Here is a 20,738-nt window from a genome sequence, read left to right on the forward strand (position 1 = left end):
AAAGTGCAGTTGAAGGACAACTTTGTGATTTGGGGCCAACAAATTTGGACTTGTTTGGACCCATATCTTAGAGAGTTTGCAACATACTACTCTATCTTATCTGGAGACACACTTCTTATGGATTCACAGTAGCAAGATATGATCAATAAAATATAATGATTCAAGTCAGATGCAACAGAAAGAAGAAGAAAAAACAGCACTGGGGGTAATATTGCCTGTTCTCAAAGCTGTACTTTGCCCACAGATGTTGGTCACAGACATGCTATCTACAGTAAACCTACCTGTGTTTATTGTCAGTGGACTCGGTTAAATTCTTGGCGTGCTCACAGGGTTAGGCTGCACATTTGACAGCGGCAGCAGAAAGCTCAAGTTAATGGTTAACCTGTGAGAAAAACGCCTTATGTTGGCGTCCACTGTCAAATAAACAGATTAAAAAAAATCACTGTGCTGCATTTAGGGCCACCTGTGAGAGGCGAGGGGAGAAAACTAGGTCTCAAATAACTATTAGTAGTTTTATTGAAACATCCAGGATGTGGTTTCTTTCACCTAAAACCTCTAATAGCCACTCTTCATCCGCATTTTAAGCGCACCGTCAGGGCCAGCCACACCTACTGAAGGTATCCCGCAGCTACTGGTGCAGCTCACCCACCTGTTGCTCATCAAACATCTCCGCGAAGGCACCAAAACGTTAGCTCGTCCTCATCCTCGCAACCAACCCACGTTGGGGTATGAGTCAGTAGCTTTTTAGCTCTAAAACAATCAAAAATTATCTCACTTACTTCCATAGCGTGGCCTGTGTAACGTTGCGGTTTCTTCATGGTACATCCTGCCTCGTTTCCTCCACCCGTGAACTCGTCTCAACTGGAAATAACTTAAGCTAACGTTGAAGTTACCAGGCGACCGCGCCTCTCGGGAGATACAGATGTGAATAAACTAACTAGTAACTGGGGGAAGAAAAATAAAAGTGATGTATATGGAGAAAAAAAACTAGGCACAGCTGTGTCCAGAAGTTTTATGAAAGTGCTAACTGTGCCTTGCAGCAGACGAACCCCATGGTGTGCACAGCTTGTGCTGCCTCCTGAACAAAGTGCTCCTGGTCGGTGCTCTTGCCCCGCTCAGCTCTGAGCTGAAATGATTGACGGGAACGCTGACGGAGCTTTAGCACCTTGCACCACCTGCTGGTGATAAGGTGAGTCTCGGCAGAGCTTTAACTGTTTTTATTAGTATTATTATTATTATTTTAATTTTTAAGATGGTAAATTGTGAATGTTTAATTCTGCCTGGTACTTTCATTATTTGTTATTTTAATGCTTTTTTCCCCTTAGACATAACCCTTCCTTCGGTGTGTCTTTACGGGGTTTTTTTAACGTCCTCTAATTTGCATAAAAGTTCAGGTTTCATTTTTGTATGCAAAGTTGATGGCGCAAGTCATATAAACTTACTAGTCCAACGTGTTCTTATCATAAAAGGCCATCATGGGAGGTTAAAAATATCACTTAAAGGTATTATTGCGTAAAAAAAAATCTTTCTAAAATCAAATAAAACTTTTAGACTGTATAGAAAGAGTGTATGAGGACAGCGAGACAGAGACGAGTTGAAAGATGGTGCTTGTTTGCGGTGCTGATGGACAGACTGGCAGACAAGGTCAGCCAGGAGCCTCTGTGGACTGTGATCTTTGTAGACAACATTGTGGTCTGGAGGTGTAGGTATGCTCTGGAGTAAAGAACAATATCTGTGACAGAATATCTGTGTGTGTGAATGAGAGGGAGATGGGTGTAACAGTGAAGAGAGGTAGTAGAGGAAGTGAACGTGGATAAGTTTAAATACCTGGAGGCTGGGAGACGTGAAGAGTGTTGGGGTGATTTGTGACAAATGAATAGCAGCAAAAATGAAGGAGACCGTTTAAAAGATGGTTGTGAGTTCTGCTGTGATGTAAAGTTTGGTGGTGGCACTGACGTAAAGAGGTGGAGCTGGAAGCAGCAGAGCTGATGCTAAGATCTTCTTTGGGAGTGATTAGAAATGAGTAGATAAGAGAGACGGCTCGGGCTGAGCAGTTTGGAGACAAAGTTAGGGAGACAAGTCTGAGAAGGTTTGGACATGTGGAGGATGTTAAACATAGAGCTGCCAGGCAGGAGGAAAAGAGGAATACTGCAGATAAGATTCATGGATGCAGTGAAGGAGGAGATACGGAGGGTTGGTGTGATCGAGGAGGATGCGTGAAAGGATGAGTGAAATAGGGTGAGAGTGAGGCAGATGATCCACTGCGGTACCCCCCAAAAGTGAGCCGCCAAAAGAAGACTGTATACAGAAGACTCTATACCGACTTCTTTATACATTACTCATTGGCAGCTATTGCAATGATTCACGTCCTCGGTTTTGGCCACTAGGAGGCAGCATTACCTCGAGGACACAGTTACTCTAACCACGTGTTTATCTGCATGTATTCATTTGGCAGGTATGCAAAATGTTGAAAACGGTTTCCATTGTGGTACAATGAAATGAAAAAGATTACATCCACACAATTTTTGATGTGGAGGCCACATTAATACCATATCTTTTACTGGGTTGGCACAACAACTGTTACATTTTTCTATTTATGTATTCTTTTTTTCTCTGTGGCATCATCTTTTATTATTTTTGTTTTTGTATATCCTCTTGTTATTTTCTTCTGTGGGCTGAACTGTCATGTAGTGTTATATAACTGCTGAAAACTGTAAGATTATTAGAATTTAATGGATGGTTGTGCTGCTTTAATGTCTCCACATGGCAAAAGGGACAGTAAAGCAGTCGTTCAGCAAAAGACCTACAGAAATAGTAGTTAGTGGATGTAGCTTCAGTTTTCTAAGTATGTGCTTCACCCACTCATGGACTTTACCAACGATTGTGTAGGGCTCCCCAGACATCCCATGAGTTTGGAGTGGCCTGTCCACTCTTTGGCTCTAGCATTGTCCATAAACACACACCCGCCCACTATTGCGTCAAAAATGAGCGTAAATGCTGAACTCTCTCAAAGAGTTTCTCCAAAAACTGAACTTTATAGCCTTTGTAAACTTTTGCTGTTTAGTTAGGCTTACTGCATACACATAAATTTAAGGCTTATGTTGTCTTACCCACATAAATGATGTTTATAGGAGCATCAGTATTAATATTAATCTGAGGTTTAGCACAAGCATGACACAGAAGAGTAACTTGCTAGAGAACATAAGTTTTATTATATATGTTCAAAAGCAGCACAGTCTGCAATCCCTGCTTTTCCAGTTTCTAACATCAATCACAGGGAATTGAATATTTGGCAAATACTTCATCACATTTTTTCACACTTGCTGACCACTGAACATCAAGCTCAGTCATCCCTTGACCGGCAGGCCCTTCACAATTAGTACTCACAACTTTATTGTTGACACACATCTGGCTTTCCCCCCTCCCCTCCAAAATAGATGAACAAAACATACAAGAGTGATACATTCACGTTTTCCTCAACAAAAATCTTAATATTGTCATCATTTTCTCCCAGAAGAATTTATAATAATAAAAAAAAGTTGAGCATAAAAGAACGCAAGTTTTCTTAGTTACATGCAAGTGTAACGCGCACACAACCACGCACGCACAGAGTAGCAGGTGAAAGCTGAGGACCAGCGGATGTACAACAGAGATACAGTATATGGACTTATCGCTTGGACGAAGCCGGAGACACACATGTCCCCTCAAGGAGCTGAAACATTTAACCCAGAAACTTCACTAACATCAGCTTTGATATGTACATAGTATTTACATTCATGGTTACATACACAAGCCCACACACACTCTCCCTCTCAGACTCGCTGTCTTTTGCATACACACAAATACAGTACATATAATCCAAATCCCTAAATACACCAACATGTTAGGTAATATTACTTCTCCGGTACAACAATGCAGGTTTTTCATTCATACTGATGACTCATTCTGATATTCTTTGCTACTGACATAGGTCAATATTGCTGGGCAAGTTTTTTTTTTTCGTTTTTTTTTGTAATTTAGATTCTGTATGTCATACTTTTGTTTTAAAAATATTTAAATTATATATATGTGCTCCAAAAATATGTTGCACAATAGCAGCAGACTTCACTTTCCAACTTATTTTACAAATTCTGGGAATGATGTGCACAAGTACAGTACAGTTTTTGTTTTTTTGAGTAGCTGAGAGAGAGCCACCTGCAGCACAGACACAAACCATGTCTACACTGAAGTTACAGATGCCACAAATACAGAGAAATGCAGGTTAAGATAAGCTAACACCACAGAAAATACAATACACACATTTATTATTCAAAACTGAGAGCAACTGAATCTGGGGGGAGGGACGGCATCAAATTTTTTTCCTGATATCTTTATTTTATTATCTTCATCATGGTGTGTATTGAGGTCCAAGACATGATGTACAATAACTCATATCACCTCAAATTGGCTTGAGATGATATGAGCTTTGCTGAAAACAGCCATCAGTAGATGGGTACATTGTGGTCATAAAGGGACGGACATGATCAGCAACAACACTCAGGTAGACTGATGCTCAATTGGTACTATGAAAATGTCATCACACTATTACACCACCAGCAGCCTGACACACTGATGTAATGAAGGATGGATCCATGCTTCCATGTTGTTTATGCCAAATTCGAGACTCATTAGACCAGGCAATTTTCTGTTGTCCAATTTTGGTGAGCTCATGTGAATTGTAATCTTAGTTTCCTGTTGTTAGTTGACAAGAGTGACACCACATGCAGTCTTCTGCTGCTATAGTCTCATCTGCTTCATCATCAGCTCAAAGCAGTCGTGCCCTTCTCCTTCACCTCAACATCAACAAGGTATTTTCTCTTCTTTTTTTTCAGGCCATTCTTTGTAAACCCTAGAGAGGGTTGTGTGGGGAAAATCCCAGTAGGTCAGCAGTTTTTTAAAATACTAAGACCAGCCTTTCGGATACCAACAACCATGCCATGTTCAAAGTCACTTAGATCATCTTTCATCTTCCTTCTGATAATCAGTGTGTGCTTGATCAGGTCGTCTTGACTAAAGCTAAATAGGTGTACCTTACCAAGTGGCCATTGAGATCAAGTCTAATGAGAGGTAAAAGATTAATGTTCCCTAGAAGTTTCAGTTTTGTACAAATGTGAATATAATGACTATAACCAACAAAAATGGGGTTAATTTTGATTAAATTAAGATGCATTTAAAAAACCGTTATGGGCTGCGCCAATCCGCCGTCATAACGAGGTGGTTGTTATCTACTTTATTATTTTGCCGTCATGCATGGTAACTAACACCACAGGTCATATCTTGATGATACTATTGGTATAGCAGTGACATTTTTGCAGGAGAGAAGGAAACAAAAGTTTTAGCAAAATAAGTATGTCTAACAAAAAACATGACATTAAGACCAAAAATGAATCAATATCTGTGACATATTTTACATATGTACATAAAATTACTTATCCTTTATTTTTTTAATATAATCCCTGTTCAGTTTCTGTCTGTTCCTTAAAACCTTTGGACAGCACATGACTACGGGCATCTGCTCCAGTCAAGGAGAGGCACATTAAAAAAGGCCATTCAGTATTTTTGAAAGGAAGCAGCATGACATGTTACTGCCACAAGCAGGATCCAACACAAAGCTAAATCAGAAGGATAGCTCCTCTTAGAGGTTTTTTTTCTTTTTTTTTTAATAATACCACACATAGAGATTTGGACAAAAGGAATAAATCATTATTTTGGCTTTCACAAACACACAGCAGAAAATAAAAATTTCCATGTTCATATTCAACATGACATACAATTATTGATACAGGAAAAGTGTTTCTATATGGCCTTTTTGATTCTTGGTTGGGTAAGTAGTGCAAAGGGCTTGGTCTCTGATGTAAATGGGCTTCTTTGTGAAGGTTGCTGATATAGGAGCAAATATGACACTGATCTAAATATAGCAGATTGATGTTAGATGCAAGCGAGTGAAAATAATTAGATATATGTATCTCATCTTTGCAAATGATACCTGGTACCTGCTGCATGTTTTTCTTTATATTTATTTCTGTATGATGACTATCGGCACACATGGTCTGTGTACTGATAGTTGGTTTTGTGGGCAAGCCAGCTGTCATACAGCTGTGTCACGAGTATGAACTGTCTGATCATCTAGTCCCTGCGTTGTCACACAGCAGGTTGGCTGTGCTCATTACAGCTTGTTTTTGCACTTTTCTATCCATCTGGATTGGCCTAATAAGACTGTATCAATATTAAAAGCCTTCAGATTTTAACCATGCAGTTTTACCACATAAGGCAATGACTGCAGCTGGAAGGTGCAACCTCAACAAACCAAACTCTAACAAGAACTCTGTAGGTAAATGATTCACAAAATTGTTGAACTTATCACCTCACAAGGTTTGCATCAGACACATTGTGAAAAGGTGTGTTTGCGGTTTTGCTTCACCATTTATACATCAGCGAGCTTTGAGATGTGTGTTAAGATATGTATAAAAAACCAAGCCAGCTGCACTCCTTCCTCAAAACGCACACCGGGCTTTCTCTAGGACTCTCACATCCAGATTTTAACCCAGGTGAGCACTGCTACACTAGTGTTACATGAGGACATTCGCCCGAGTGTCAGGCAGCCGTAGTCCAACCAGGCCCCCCCCAACAAGCACTGATGACGCCATGAGGATAGGAATGGCCTTGGTAATGCCAACAAGAGAACCAAAAATCAGGTTCCCTAGAACTGCTGCCAGCTTACACAGCGCATTACAGAACCCAAAGCCTGTTCCCCTGGGAGAGAAAATCAAAAAACGAAAACAGAAACATGTTACTCTCATAAATTGGATCAATTAGGTCCTATTTTATACACAAGTCTATACAACAATGTTATCTATAAGAAAAGAACATGTTTGTCCTGTTACCTCCTGACAGTAGGGAAGGACTCGGTGGTGACCACATCCAGGGAGTTCCAGGCAGAGATGCTCAGGCCATTATAAAGGCACAACATGAAAATCATCATGGATTCACTGGTGCCGAACCACAGGAAAAAACAGCTGATGCCTGATAGGATCATGGAGCCACCTGAGGACATACACACATATTCAAAAGAAGAGTAAAAGTGGACACATCCATAGTGTTACCAAAGGGCCAGGTCTTACTTTCCTACCTAACATAGAGAGACGCCCAATTTTATCCATAAGGAGAGCAGACACGATGTTGCCAGGAAGAACAGCCAGGGTCCCCAGGAAGTTGATGAAGTAAACCCAGTAGGCGCTGTAGTCGTCATCAAAAGTCATCTGGCACCCTGTCTTGTTGTGGGTGAATGTGCTGTTGATCACCTCTGTGCCATCAATTAATTTAGATTCATCGATATCTGCCCAGAGAAGCAAAAAAACCAAAAACTTTCCCATGTTAAGATTATAGATGGTGTATTAGAAATGACAAAACATACCAGTTTACCTGTGTAGTCATGCCTCACCTGTGTTAAAGAAGAACGTGTCAATGAAGGTACAGTTCCTGAAGAAGGAGCCCACTGATGTCACATCATCAAAGTAGCAGTTACGAAAGGTGGAGTCAATGAAGGTGACAGACTTCAGCTTCATATTGACAAAGCTGAAGTAATAGAAATATGTTAACTTTAAAGGTACAATCAGTCATTTTTTTTAAGTTATTTAATAGAAAACAAGAATATTGTATTTGTGTGCAATTAAGTCTTCCAACAAATGGATGGGTTCTTATAAATGTTACAATTAATTCATTAAAAATACATGTGAACGGCGCTGACAGCTGACAAAGAGAAAGTTATGCAACAATATCTGGTTATAAGCTAACGTTATGCCAACTAATGTTGGGCTCGAGTGTCCTAAAAATGACGCTTTCTATCAGATAAACGGCGAGTAAACTCTCAAACAGTGTGAGAATGTAATCAAACTAAGTGTTTGAGTCCAGCAATGTTGAATCCATTTCAAAGAAAGTTTGACCCCAAACCTAACAGCAGCTAACACTGACTAACAGCAGCAGTGGCAAAGACGGCTGTTTTTGAACTCTTTCTGACTCAAATGTTTGTCCTACAGCAGCTACCGTAGCTGGGATTTAGCACTTGAACTATGAGGAGTAAGTAAAGGAGTGAAACAGAATTCCGTTGACGGCAATCTGCTGATGTCTAGTGGTGATATTTTATGCACTTTATCACTTTAATTGCAGCATGTAACATTTTATCAGTTCTGCATAACAAATTTGCCTCCATTATTATTATTATTATTATTATTATTATTATTATTATTATTATTAGGAAGCTGAATTGTCTTACTGGTCGTTAATGAAGAGAATATTTTTGTGTATCTGGTTCTCCAGGGTGAAGTTGAAGGTGATGCCTTCGATGCGTTCATTGTTATGGATCTTCACTTTAGAGGCATACTCATCAGCCTGCAGGTGTTTGATGACATCAGGGAACCAGACTGACAGGCCATAATATCTGCAATCAGAGGGACATGTTGATAGTTGGATCTAAAAAATCAGCTGATCGGTTCATCAACCAGAGGTTGTTCATGTTAGAGTGAGACCTGACAAAACAATTAATAGATTGACAGACACATTAGAAATCCAGAAGATACTTGTGCTTTAAAAAATCAACTGGCTGCCTCCTGTCTTGTCTCCTCCACACATGCACGCTGGTCCACCTCTGTATCCACAGAGACACCAATGAAACTGTATTGATCCGCGGGGCAGAGAGACAGTGATTGATTTTGAGACTGTGTAACTTCTACACAGCAGCGCTCAAGATGACAGAAATGCAATGTGCCAACAAAACAGACTGCCTAGAGCTATTATCTGACCACAGAAACTTGTCTGATTTTTCTATGACAAAACTGACAAATCTCACCCGAATGACAGCGTGAACCACACTATGGCCAGTCGCAACATGTTTTCTCGCATTGGGTAGTTGAAACACTTCATAAGGTTCAGATAGATCTAAAAAGAGACAAGAGCTCTATTAGAATATGCATCAGGATTTGGTACAGTGGAATAATAAGGAAAACAAATATAATTAAAGGTACTTTTTGTAATGGCCTAGTACACAACTTAACTGAAATCTTCTCCACCAGGGGGCAGTGTGCTACCAGAGAGAGTGTTGAGATGTTCTCTGATATGTGCTGCTGCTTTTGACTTTCGATACTTCTTTTTAGCCCTATTTCCATTTCCACCAGGCAGCTGTTTATAAATAAGGTTGTGTTATCGGCGACTTGCCTGGTTAAAGAAAAGTCGCACTGAATCGTTGCACCGTCTTGTGGTTTGAATTGGTATTACATAAACTGTAGCCCCGCCCTACTTGATTTGATATTTCTGTTACTCAAATCTTAGACACTTTTGACAAAGAGTCAAAAAGGTTATGTCTTCACACTCAAACAATAGTTTTAATTTATTGAGGAGAGTTTAAGGTGGCTCTATAGTTTTCCGGTTTACACATTTGCTTAGCAGCTGAAAGTAGCATTAGTGAATTTAGGAAGGTTTAAGTTATTTATAAAAGCAGGAATTTACAATAAGTGCCTTTAAAAATTAACTATAATCAAATAAGAAGACAAATATTTACCCCACGAACTTCAGCCTTTATCCTGAAGAAAGCCTTGGAAACTGGGTTGCCAGATTCTGATTCCATTTCAACAAATTCATCCAGCTGCCGTGGAGTTTTGATCCTGTTTACCTGGAATATTGGAAAACAGTATAAGAATAACATCTGTATTACTTTACAATAAGTTGACACTGAATTACTGACATTGTTGTGCAATATCATAGCCTTTCATTTATTTCTAGAATAAAATTACACCTACACAGCAATAAAAATCAAATCAGATTCTGAACAGCAGTATGTTCAAGTGACAGTACAGCAATAGGTCAGCAGATTTCAACAAATCTGCTACTCTGTCTGCTTGAGAAGATTCCCACCTATCTTAAAAGAGGCTGTGATCGAGTCTCTTTCAATGCTAGTGAGGAAAGCCATAATGGTGAAGGGGGTCGGAGATGATCCTCGTTCTATTTCCATGTGGAACTCTCTAATTGTAAATTTGGGAGAACTTGTACGTTGCATGAATGGAAGGGAGAGCTGACTGGAACTTTGACATGGGAAACTGACACATTTTTGGACCTAAGGTAAATGCATTGGATTCATTCTGTTTGGTTTTTGCATTTTGCTTGTTTGTTTATCTTTAAAAATTTAATGAACAGAATTATGAAAAAAAAAAATCAAACCAGTATAAAAAGGGTGAATATAAACAGTGTGTTCAATAGCATAGGATCAATTCAGGAAACATGTTGACTAAGCGGCTTTCCCAAAGTGGAGCTCATGCTGCAAATAAGCCTGAATGACACAAAACAGCTTTCAGAACCATCATAATTCAGATGTGATCCTGCACGGTGAAAGCGTTAAAATCTGTCCCAGTGGTGGCAGAATATAAGCCTCTTTACTTCCTTAAGCGTCAGGAAACCCAGCACTGCAGAAACAAACACTCACAGTGAAGACTTTCTCAGGTTGCCCACGCGCTCTCATGTTGGTGTCGTGGATCTGTTTAAGGATCATCCAGGCTTCATCATGCTTCCCCACCTGTCAAGCAAGGAAAGTAAGGAAGAGAGACGACAAGATAAACTCATGGGATCAGCAGCAGCAGGCTGCTCAGGTGCATAAATACAAGCCTTTGATTTCTCCAAGATAGGGCAAAATGATGACAGTCACGACAATGGTGACTCATTTCACTTCAAAGGATAATTATGCTGGAGCGGCAAACCTACTGTCACAGATCTCTGAGCTTCTATTTTCCACATACACAGGCCTCCAACAGCACTGAATGACTCACACTGTTTTTGTCTGATTAAACATCTGCTGGGAAATGTCCAAGTAATCTCAATTTGTCTGAAAGATGCTGAATGTAAAACTGATGACAGTTGAGGACAACACAGCACCATGACAAGGCATTCTCTGGGATACGAACTGATGCAGCACATTCAGGAGGCGCAGACTAAAATAGGTTTAGTCTGCTAAAAATCAGAAGGTCTCGTTACCTCGAGGTAAAACCTGGGACTTTCAGGCATAAAGGTAAGTGCCACCACAGCGCACACACAGGGTAGGGCACAGACGACGACAAACACCCTCCAACTGTGAAACTGATATGCTGAACCCATGCTGAAGCTCCAACCTGCAAAAAGTAGCAAACGTAAAGTGACTCATAGCTCATTACAAGATAAAACAAAGTGAATCAACAGCATTCAGATATTAAGCTATGCACATGCCTGGTGAGGTAAATAAACCAAACCTAACATAGTTTAGAAAATCTATAATGATCATGACATCATGACAACAATCATGATTATGCAGCAACCAAATCTGTTTAGAAAATTGCATGTGACTAATGCAGAAAGTGAAAAACACAGCATAACAGAGTTTGGGAGTTGAATTGGAAGAAAATAAGCTACAATAGTAGCAAACATAAAACATTAATCATTGCACTTTTGAGTCCTTATTAACATGATAGAATCACACAGACGCTGCAGATTTACCAGCTGCACCTTGAAGATGTGAATCGCCTATTCTATCATATCTCAAAGGTTCTCTATTGGAATGAAATCTGGTGAGTATGGACCTGATTTGAGTACAGTGAACTCATCGTTATGTTCATTACTGAGCTGGAAGCAGCCATTAGAAGATGGGTACATTATGGTCATAAAGGGACAGTACCAAAGTAGGCTTATTAGGGTTTCTGCCATGTGCTTCACTGATTAGATATTTGTGTTAAACAGGTGTACCTAATAAAGTGTCTGGTGGGTGCATTTTTTTACAAAAACAATGGAAAGAGCACCACACAAGCAGATATTTCTGGTTTAAATTCATGAAAGAGTAACAAACAGTTCACAGATGAATTGTTAAGTAATTCTCAGCTTACAGCAGGTGGCTCTTTAGGTAAGTCTGCATAATAAAAGAAAATGCAACTGTGCTTTCATGGTAGCATAGAATCAATAGCTAAATAACACAGATGGCATTCAACATTTATTTAACTCTAGATGATATAGCATAGGTACTTCTATTGCATATTCTTAACCAGATGAGACTAAGTGAATTAAAAGGCTGATTGTGAGTGTTGCGTGCGAGTCTTACACTGCAAACACAAAAGGGCTACAAATAAAAGACGGCGTTTAAATGGGAGCTCTTGACAGCCGCAGGAGAGTGATGTGTAAAACTTAGAGATGAATGGCTCTGCAGAGGAAGCCTGAGAGTGCACAGGGACAGGTTAATTGAATGTGTACGAATACAACTGAGCTTTTTCTGCTAAGTTAAATCTTGTTGCACCTGATCTCAGCCCACAGGCACTCTTCCAGACTCATTAATCATTTCTAACATTCACGCATACAGACACACACAAAGAGGGGAGACGCACACATATATTCACACATGCAATAATCTGAGTATATGGAGAAACGGCACAGAAATAAACATGAATAATCATGTGCAGATTACAGCGACACCACATAATGCCATGTCATACCCACCCACACATAAACACATTTGAAATTAAACATTATGCATTTTCCTTTTTCCTTTCTATTGCCAGCCATGCCCTTACCTGCATAAAAATATCTCCAGCATGTTTGACAGATGATCCTGTGTGCTTGAGATCATGAGGCCTTCCTTTCCATCTCCAAACCTTTCATCTCTCCATAGAGTTGTCTTTTCTAACAAAGTTTAATGTGGCCTTTCTGATTTTGAGTGCCCTTCAGTGGTTTTCTTCTTGAGGTCAATCATCTGTATTTACATTGAAGAAGTTGAGTCTGGCGCTACTTACTTAAGATTTTCTTTTTAAGATATGTTTTTGGACATTTTAGTCTTTATTGCTGGATAGAGCAGTGAAAGGGAACGAAATGCAGGAAATGGTCCAATCAAACACAATCAAACCCAGGTCTCTAAACTGGCCTTATAGGCACATATAGGTCATCTACACTCCAGCACCTGTTTTGAAGCATTCTTGTCTTAGCTGATTTGTGAAGGAAAGTTAATTTGCATTCAAAAAAATATCCTCTCACCCATTTTAGTGGGCTTTTGTGGGGTTTTTCTTGCCCTAATGATGGCGTCTATGGACTGCGTATTATGAGTTTCAGTGATTTAAATGGCCTGTATTTGTATAGCGCTTTACATAGTCCCTAAGGACCCCAAAGCGCTTTACACGTTCAGTCATCCACCATTCACACACACATTCACATTAATTTCTAACGGTTTAATGATGGAATAGAGCACTTCTGACCAAGACACTGGTCATCTGTTAACCTAGTTACTAATGTACCTGTAAAAATGTACACACCAGTTTTTTGTAATTCTTTAACAGTTAACACCATGACTTGCTAGAAAAAAAAACACTTGAAATTTTTACATTTACACAGTTCAAAGTCAGGAGTCAAGTGAAACAGACAAAAAAACATGACACACAGGGAAACTTTAACAAAACAAAACAGGAAGCAAATACAGCAGAGTTTCAAATTAAATTGTATTTTTTGGATGAGTTTTGTGTCTTCAGTTTTTTTGGGTGTGCTGCATAAACTGAAGTTTACTTTTTGGCACAGCAGGATTCTGATGGAAATACCTGAAGTATATAAAGAGAACTGAAAAGACCAGCCATCACAAATGTTTAATGTACTGTATATGCACACTTTTGTTTGTGTTCTTAATGATTTAGTCTTTTTTCTGCAATGTTATTGGGCACAGAAAGGGATCGTTGCATCAGTTGTGACCTCCCACGTCTCTCCGTGGAACGTGCCTCATGGAGATACTGCTCCTAACGGAATAGCACCATTATCCATCAACAGGCGTAGGAGGGGAGTCGAAGGGTGGGGAGGGGGTTAATGCTAATGGTTATGCCAGAAAACGACTGCTTGGGATTAATCTCACAGCATATTAAAATTCATCATTGATAGCTGTGCATATGAACCATTTAAACAACTGTTTTTAAAGGGTGTGGGAAACGATCATAAGTGGTGCTAATACGTCCCAAAAGAGACAAGAAAGAGGAAATGTCTTGTTACGAGTGACTAAAACGTAAATAAAGGTAGAAACTAATTACTTTGTCTTTGTATGATAATCTAAATTGCTAATGTATTAATTATCTAATGTAAAGAACACAGACAATGACTTTTTGTGACCCAACACGGATTACCAGTGAGTCTATAATGGTTTCCATTGGGCAGTAAAAGTCCCTTTGTTTATTTCCTTGCCTTTCGGTGTGTGTACATGTTTAAACATCTTTGTGAGGACAGAAGACTGGCATGCCACTATAACTGTGGGGACCAACAGTCACTTATGGAGACAAAATGCCCATGCCCACAAGTTTAAAGGCATTTTTGAGGCTCAAAATGTGGTTTTAGTGTCAGTGATACAATTAGGTTATGGTTAGGTTTAGGCTGAGGGTTAGGGTTAGGCATTCATTTTTGATGGTTAGGGTTAGCAGCTAGGGAAAGCATTATGTCAATGAGATGTTTTCACTAAGATATGAAAACGAGTGTGTGTGTGTGTGTGTGTGTGTGTGTGTGTGTGTGTGTGTGTGTGTGTGTGTGTGTGTGTGTGTGTGTGTGTGTGTCTAGAGTAAAATCTAGTGAGAAAGAGAAATAAAGAGAGGAGCAATGAGAGAAAGGGTTGTTCAGCAGTGATTGCCTTTTCTACAGAAATGTAGCATGACTTCCTGCCCCGCAGGGTTAGTGTTTCACCGATGCCACTGAAAATCTCATTACAGGGATTATGTACATAATTGACTAAGTCTATGGATGACTGAGTCAGCCATCCCAGGCCTACTGTAGACGGTCAGACAGACACATACAGAGAGACAGATAATATATAATAGATCTTGGCCCATAGAAAATATGGTGTGTAGTCCACTCTTGATGTTTAAGCTTTAATCTATAGGTCTTAGCATTGCCTAATGAGGTTACTCAAGTGGTGATCTTGCTTAACAACTAACTTAACAACTCATCCAGCTTTCCTGTCAGTGGATTTTTGCCAAGTAGACCTCCTTGTGGCTCTCCAGCTGCGAGTCTGCCAGGGGGCTTTTAGGAGACATTATGAGTCAGCAAGTGGTAAAGACAGATAAGAGCTCTAATGGCACATTAAACACCAGTGTTAAGCAACTTGTATCATAACCCATAAGTCATGCAGCTTTGTTTTACCGCAAGGCAAAAAGGTATGTCTGCAGGAGTTTTTTTTTTTTTCTTAAACGTCATTGTGGGATTGGTCGAAGGCACTGCAGCACTTTAGGGAAACTGTTAAAAAAAAACATTCGTGAGCTTTGGAGTAAGCATGCAAGACACGTAGTTCCCTCTCAGATAGAGAGGCGCAGTGGTAGTGAGTCTCAAAGAGAATAAAAGCAAAGTATCTGTTCAATATGATATCCACTGATCTGACAGCCAGGTTCTCTAATGAAGCCTCATTCCGGTTTCAGAAGTCCTTTACCAGTGTGTTTCTGTACATCCATGTGAGTGGATCCACAGCATTTGTGCATGTGTGCGTGCCCCTGTTTAAGCATCACGTAAGAAAACTGGGAAGTCCGTTATCAGAAACACCATAAAAGCACCTCTTTGTGTGCCTGTGTTCACTCAAACGACCTCTCCCAGTGTCAGATGTTATTGCATTCAATTTCACTTGAAGAGGACCTGTATGCATCTGCAGTCGTAGTAAAACATCATCCATGCAACTTGCAGCAACACACACATACACACGCACACGCTCTCTCTCTCTCTCTCTCTGACGTCACAGGCTGGCTAAAGCATGGTCTGGCCATAAATCACCTCTAGATGTAGCTTTGTCCTATTAGAGCAAGGAGAAAAACCTAATTATGCTTGATCAAGAAGAACACTCTGCGGAGACAGAGAGTGGAGAGAGAGGCGAGGTAATAAAAGGAAGGACAGAGTTAGAGAGATGGGGAGAGTACAAAACAGGAGGTGAGGGGAGGCAGTAAAAGGAAGGGGACAGCAGGTTTAAAAAAAAAAGAAAGCAAGGAGGAAATGAAAAGGATCCGGCGAGAGGAAGAAAGCCAATTCTCTTTGTGCTGTTTTTTCTCATGACGAGTGCAGTCGACAGACAGTTTTGTCATAAATCACATTCCCCCCCCGCCTTCCACCCTCACCCATGCTTGCTCTATGGTATCTGTGCATACATTAATCTTTTGACCTCAGCCTCTCCCAGCCTGCAGCCACTCAGAGCTATTAAGTGATTAATTCCCATGGCAGGGAAAACTGGCACCTTAACCCATGGTCATGTGGAGACTGTACAGTTTAGTAACTCTATTCAGGAGCTCAGCATAAAGTCACATTGTAAGCATCCTAAGAGCGCCGCTTAACGTAATTGTGTTAAGGGTATCACCATATATAGCTTGTTATTGGGCTATATTTCAAACACGGAGTTGAGTGATTCATGCTTTCTTCTTCCTTCTAACAATGCGACCTTTAATTTCAAAAGGAAAAAACAAAAGCTTCAGTTCCGCGTCACTCAACATTATATAAACTGATGGGTGATGGTGTGAATGTTAACATTTTTGCAAGTACACTCACCATAGTGTGGTATGATGGCCCATGCCATAGCAGATGCATAGATCTCACCAATCATCCAGAACATACACAGCCAGCTGAGGTGCTCTCCTCTTTTCTCCCTGGACAGCACCTCGGCAAAGAAGGAAAAAACGATGGGCACAGCACCTCCTATCCTGCAAGAACCAGAAAACAGGAAGATTAATGAGACTAAGGCAGATGCATTTTGTTTTTTGCATCATTCGCATAGTTTCACGTTTATCCCACAGTTTGTACCGTCCTTTGTTGTTTCAATTCACCTGTACAAAAAACCCCCAAAATGACTTGATAAACTGTCAGTTAGTAATCAGTTAAATTGAGGGCTCTTTGCAAAGACCTGCAAAGCGAATGAGTAAGCAGAAAATAGCACAGCTATTGGAGAGCCTTTTCAATTACTCTCGAGAATGATGTCAATGCATTTGCTGAATTAGGCCTTAAAGGACCGGTTATACTGCCAAAGAAAGGAACGCAATAAATCACAGTCATATGTCTATGCTATAAAAAGAGTACATGCTGTCTGTCATTTTCAAGCACGCTCTGCTCATTTTAATGCATTGCAGGAATCCCTAAATTCACAGTTTGTATAAAAGTTTGCTGACAGAGTGAAAAATTACATTGGCCATAGTTATGGTAAAAAAAAACTAATAATTTTTATTACAGCTATTATTATTATTTTATTAATAATTATAATTAGCCTGATTTTTTTCATCACTTTTCAGAGGATGGGAACAATCAGGAAAAACAGGGATTTGTCTTTGATTTTTGGACTTGCTGTGTTACTCTCCCACTGTGGTGGCATTGTGCAACAGTTCACTGAACTGCTAGTCAGTCTCAGATTGACCTCCGGTTTATCAGACTCACCCGAAACCCGCGACGAGACGGCAAACGAGGAAGAAGCCATATCCCTGGACGAAAGATGACAGGAAGGCAAAGAAGCCATTCGTGGACATGCAGATGAGGAGGCATTGTCTACGGCCCACTTTGTCAGACATTCCTCCCCAGAAGAACGCTCCGACCATCATTCCCAAGTACACAACACTGCCTGGAAGGAAGAGAGAGTGGCCTTATTTTTATTTTTTGTTAAAATACAGTCGATTACCTCACATCTCTATATTGTGTATGTGCACTGCAGTGTATGATTGTGTTGGTTTGCTGTGTAATTTCTTTGCTTCCTAGACCAGAGTTTGGGAATTTATCTCATTCATTCATTGTTATTTGTTAATTCATTAAATGAGTAACCTCCTAAAGACTTTAAAAAAAAAAAACTATACTACTACTTCTCTCCACAAACTCCTGAGTGGTGTTCTGTTACTGGATTTTTCTGCAAACCACGGTTTATCCATAACAAGCAACATGTTTAAGCACAACTGTTCATAAGTATCTTGGGGTTCATAAGAGAGGGGAGCGTGAGACAGTGAGGCGGACATTGTGGAAATCTGATGTGGTAAAGAGAGAGCTGAGTGTAAACTCTGGATAGAGTTTTAAAAAAAGAAAGAGAGATCACAGATAGCAGTGGCTGAAATGAACTTCCTGTGAAGGTTGGCTGGGCTCTCCCTTAGAACCAGGATAAATAGCTTGGTCATTTTGGAAGTACTCAGAGTGGAGCTGCTATTCCTCCCTATCGAAAGAAACCAGTTTAGATGGTCTGGCCATCTGAACGTCTCCTGGGCCAGGCATTTATGGCATGTCCAACCAGGAGGGGCAGACCCAGAACAGGCTGGCAAGATCACACCTCAGTGTCCCCTCTGCATGAGGGGAGGGAGGTCTGGACTTTTCAGTTTAGATTATGCCCCTGCAACCTGAAGCTGAATAAGCTGCAGAACATGAATGAAAAGCTAGACTGCATCGTAAGGTTAGAGCTCCAAGTGCAGATACTAAACCCTAAACCCCGTCTGAAAAGCCTCTGCCCCTATAACACACTTAAATAACTGTAAAACTGTAAATACAGTGTGTAAAAAACAAGAAAGAAAAACAGAAAACAGGCTCTGAACAATGGGGAGACAAATGTGAACGGTAATGCAGGATGACTTTACAAAAAGGCCCTCTGCCCTCTTTTAATCTCTCTCATCACAGATGAGATCAATGCTCCAACAAAAAAGCATTGATTTTTTTCACTAATCATCATGAATCTGCCCGGAAGAGTGGAGCCTGTTATTACTGTTTTAGTCTGCACTGTAATTGGCAGTGGAATGGTTAGCCGCTTTCATGGACATGCAGCGTCTGCTGAAATTTCTTTCATTGACTGGAAAAATAGCAGTTTACTAACAGATAATATTGAAGCTTTATCAATATCCAAGTATTTTCAGACACATAATCATAAACCTGGTTTAGGGAGGTTATTTTTATCCGTTGCAGTCACATACAAAGAGATACAACTCTGCCGCGGGGCACTTTGTTCATCCCATTACAAAAATCTTAATAGCAAGATTCATTTCCTTTCTGTAATGTCTCCAGTCAGGTCTCTTCTCCTCTGCTGTGAGCAGATATCTGTTTGACTCTTTCACTTCAGGGGTCAAAACGCAGCTATCTGTCACATTTGGCAGCCATCTAGATACTCGCCTCAAGGTATCATAAATTCAATTCTAAATTTAACGGAAGTCCTCAGTCTATGCACAGTTCACATTTACTTCATTAAGGGGAGGCTAGATATACAGTGCACAGGCAAACACCCATTGGCCTCCCATTTAAATGTCATGCATCCAAACATCCAGAGGCCTTTTTATGTTTCCCAGCATTAAACCTAAACACACAAACAATACACTTTTTGGTTATATTAGAGATGCAAGGAAAAAAGGGGAAATAATCAATCATTTGTTCTGCCTTAAAGTCAGTTTAAATAAATAAATAAATAAAAGCAATAAAACTGCTAACAAATGAGTACATCTCTCACAGGACAGTCAATTACGTAATGACTTTATTGATGTTCTGTCCAGCTTGCTCTGCTGTATTCTACTGCACGACGTCAGCAGCGCTCACACCAGCGGTTGGGACTGCAGTGCACTGAAGTGTAACATAATGCAAAAGTAGCACAGACATGTTCTGACTGGAAATGACTTATCATGTTCTAAATGTATGCTGCATCCATAATACTGTCATTTTTAAATGAATCATTAAATAAGTCATTTTAATTCAAAGATTTATTTTTATTTTTTATTGTCAGTTTGCTACATGTACAGAACTACAGTGGTCCCTAGAGACAAAGCACATACAAATTCCAAAGCACGTACAAACTCCGAAGCACATGCAAACTCCAAAACACAATGGAAGTGCTCCAGGACGCTAGGGGCAGTGTTGAGCTCGATTTGCAAAATAAATGACAAGTTTGTTGCAAACACATGGGCCCTTTCTCAATTCTAAGTACGCAAGTACGTGCTCGCGTTCTCGGCGAGACCGGACTTGCCGAGACCTCACGGGAGTACGGACTTGCCGAGAACGCGAGCACGGACTCGCGATTTGTATAATTGGAACACCAGCGTACTTGATGATGTCACAGGTCTGGAGTTTTTACTGCCGTCCCCTCTTAATTTAACTGTGAGTAACATGTTATGAAGCTTAACTTTAATCACAGCCAAACCGGTTTACTCAGGAACAAATAAAACACTGAAATAAACCAAACATTAACATTTAGAAGTGATCTAAGTTACTTATATATCATGTTTAACCTCAGTAGCGAAATCTCTATTAATAAAAATAGTGTACATGCATGTCTTAATAAAAACAAGCAGGTGAGATGTTAGAACGCTTTTATTTTTATTTTAGTGGACACTCAATACAATAGACAGCTGCTGGGGTTTGTTTGGTTTGTTTAACCTGAGTAGCGAAAAGACCGCGGGGGGGTTGAAAACGATGTGCCGGGAATCCGCTGTTCTCGCCGGCTCTAGTGATCCTCGACCTCGCTGTCTGCTATGGAGCTGGCGGGTCACAGACGTCTCCAAAAACGTCAGAGCACGTTTGGAAATATATGATATCTTGATAAATCAAGCAGATATTTGAAGCTTACACAGCTACATTCTCGCTTGAAAATAACTTAAAAGTTTATCTTGTGACCCAGAAAGAGTAATATTTAAAAATTTTTAGCCCCGCTCATCCGCCATTGCCGCGTTTGAGCTTTGGACGAAATGCATTCTGGGATATTTAGCTGTACCAAG

General features: G+C 40.1%; 2 protein-coding genes across 2 annotated transcripts in view; both read right to left on the reverse strand.

The window, feature by feature from the left end:
* iqgap2 (IQ motif containing GTPase activating protein 2) overlaps positions 1–1,095 on the reverse strand; it is a 39,727-nt gene extending 38,632 nt beyond the window's left edge. Inside the window, exon 1 of the mRNA XM_063489049.1 lies at positions 780–1,095. Within this exon, the coding sequence (XP_063345119.1) occupies positions 780–825 (46 nt within the window). The 5' untranslated portion in view covers positions 826–1,095. The remainder of the gene's footprint in view (positions 1–779) is intronic.
* Positions 1,096–3,232: 2,137 nt separating this feature from the next.
* The window catches only part of sv2ca (synaptic vesicle glycoprotein 2Ca), a 31,480-nt gene continuing 13,974 nt past the window's right edge, over positions 3,233–20,738 (reverse strand). The window contains exons 3-13 of the mRNA XM_063489384.1: positions 17,452–17,632; positions 16,576–16,727; positions 11,056–11,189; positions 10,511–10,600; positions 9,593–9,703; positions 8,885–8,973; positions 8,312–8,476; positions 7,481–7,614; positions 7,169–7,375; positions 6,924–7,083; positions 3,233–6,792 (exon numbers count right to left, since the gene is read on the reverse strand). Coding sequence (XP_063345454.1) covers positions 6,609–6,792; positions 6,924–7,083; positions 7,169–7,375; positions 7,481–7,614; positions 8,312–8,476; positions 8,885–8,973; positions 9,593–9,703; positions 10,511–10,600; positions 11,056–11,189; positions 16,576–16,727; positions 17,452–17,632 — 1,607 coding nt within the window. The 3' untranslated portion in view covers positions 3,233–6,608. The remainder of the gene's footprint in view (positions 6,793–6,923; positions 7,084–7,168; positions 7,376–7,480; positions 7,615–8,311; positions 8,477–8,884; positions 8,974–9,592; positions 9,704–10,510; positions 10,601–11,055; positions 11,190–16,575; positions 16,728–17,451; positions 17,633–20,738) is intronic.

Source organism: Pelmatolapia mariae, linkage group LG12 (assembly GCF_036321145.2).
Source record: "Pelmatolapia mariae isolate MD_Pm_ZW linkage group LG12, Pm_UMD_F_2, whole genome shotgun sequence".
In the NCBI taxonomy this organism is placed as follows: Eukaryota; Metazoa; Chordata; class Actinopteri; order Cichliformes; family Cichlidae; genus Pelmatolapia; species Pelmatolapia mariae.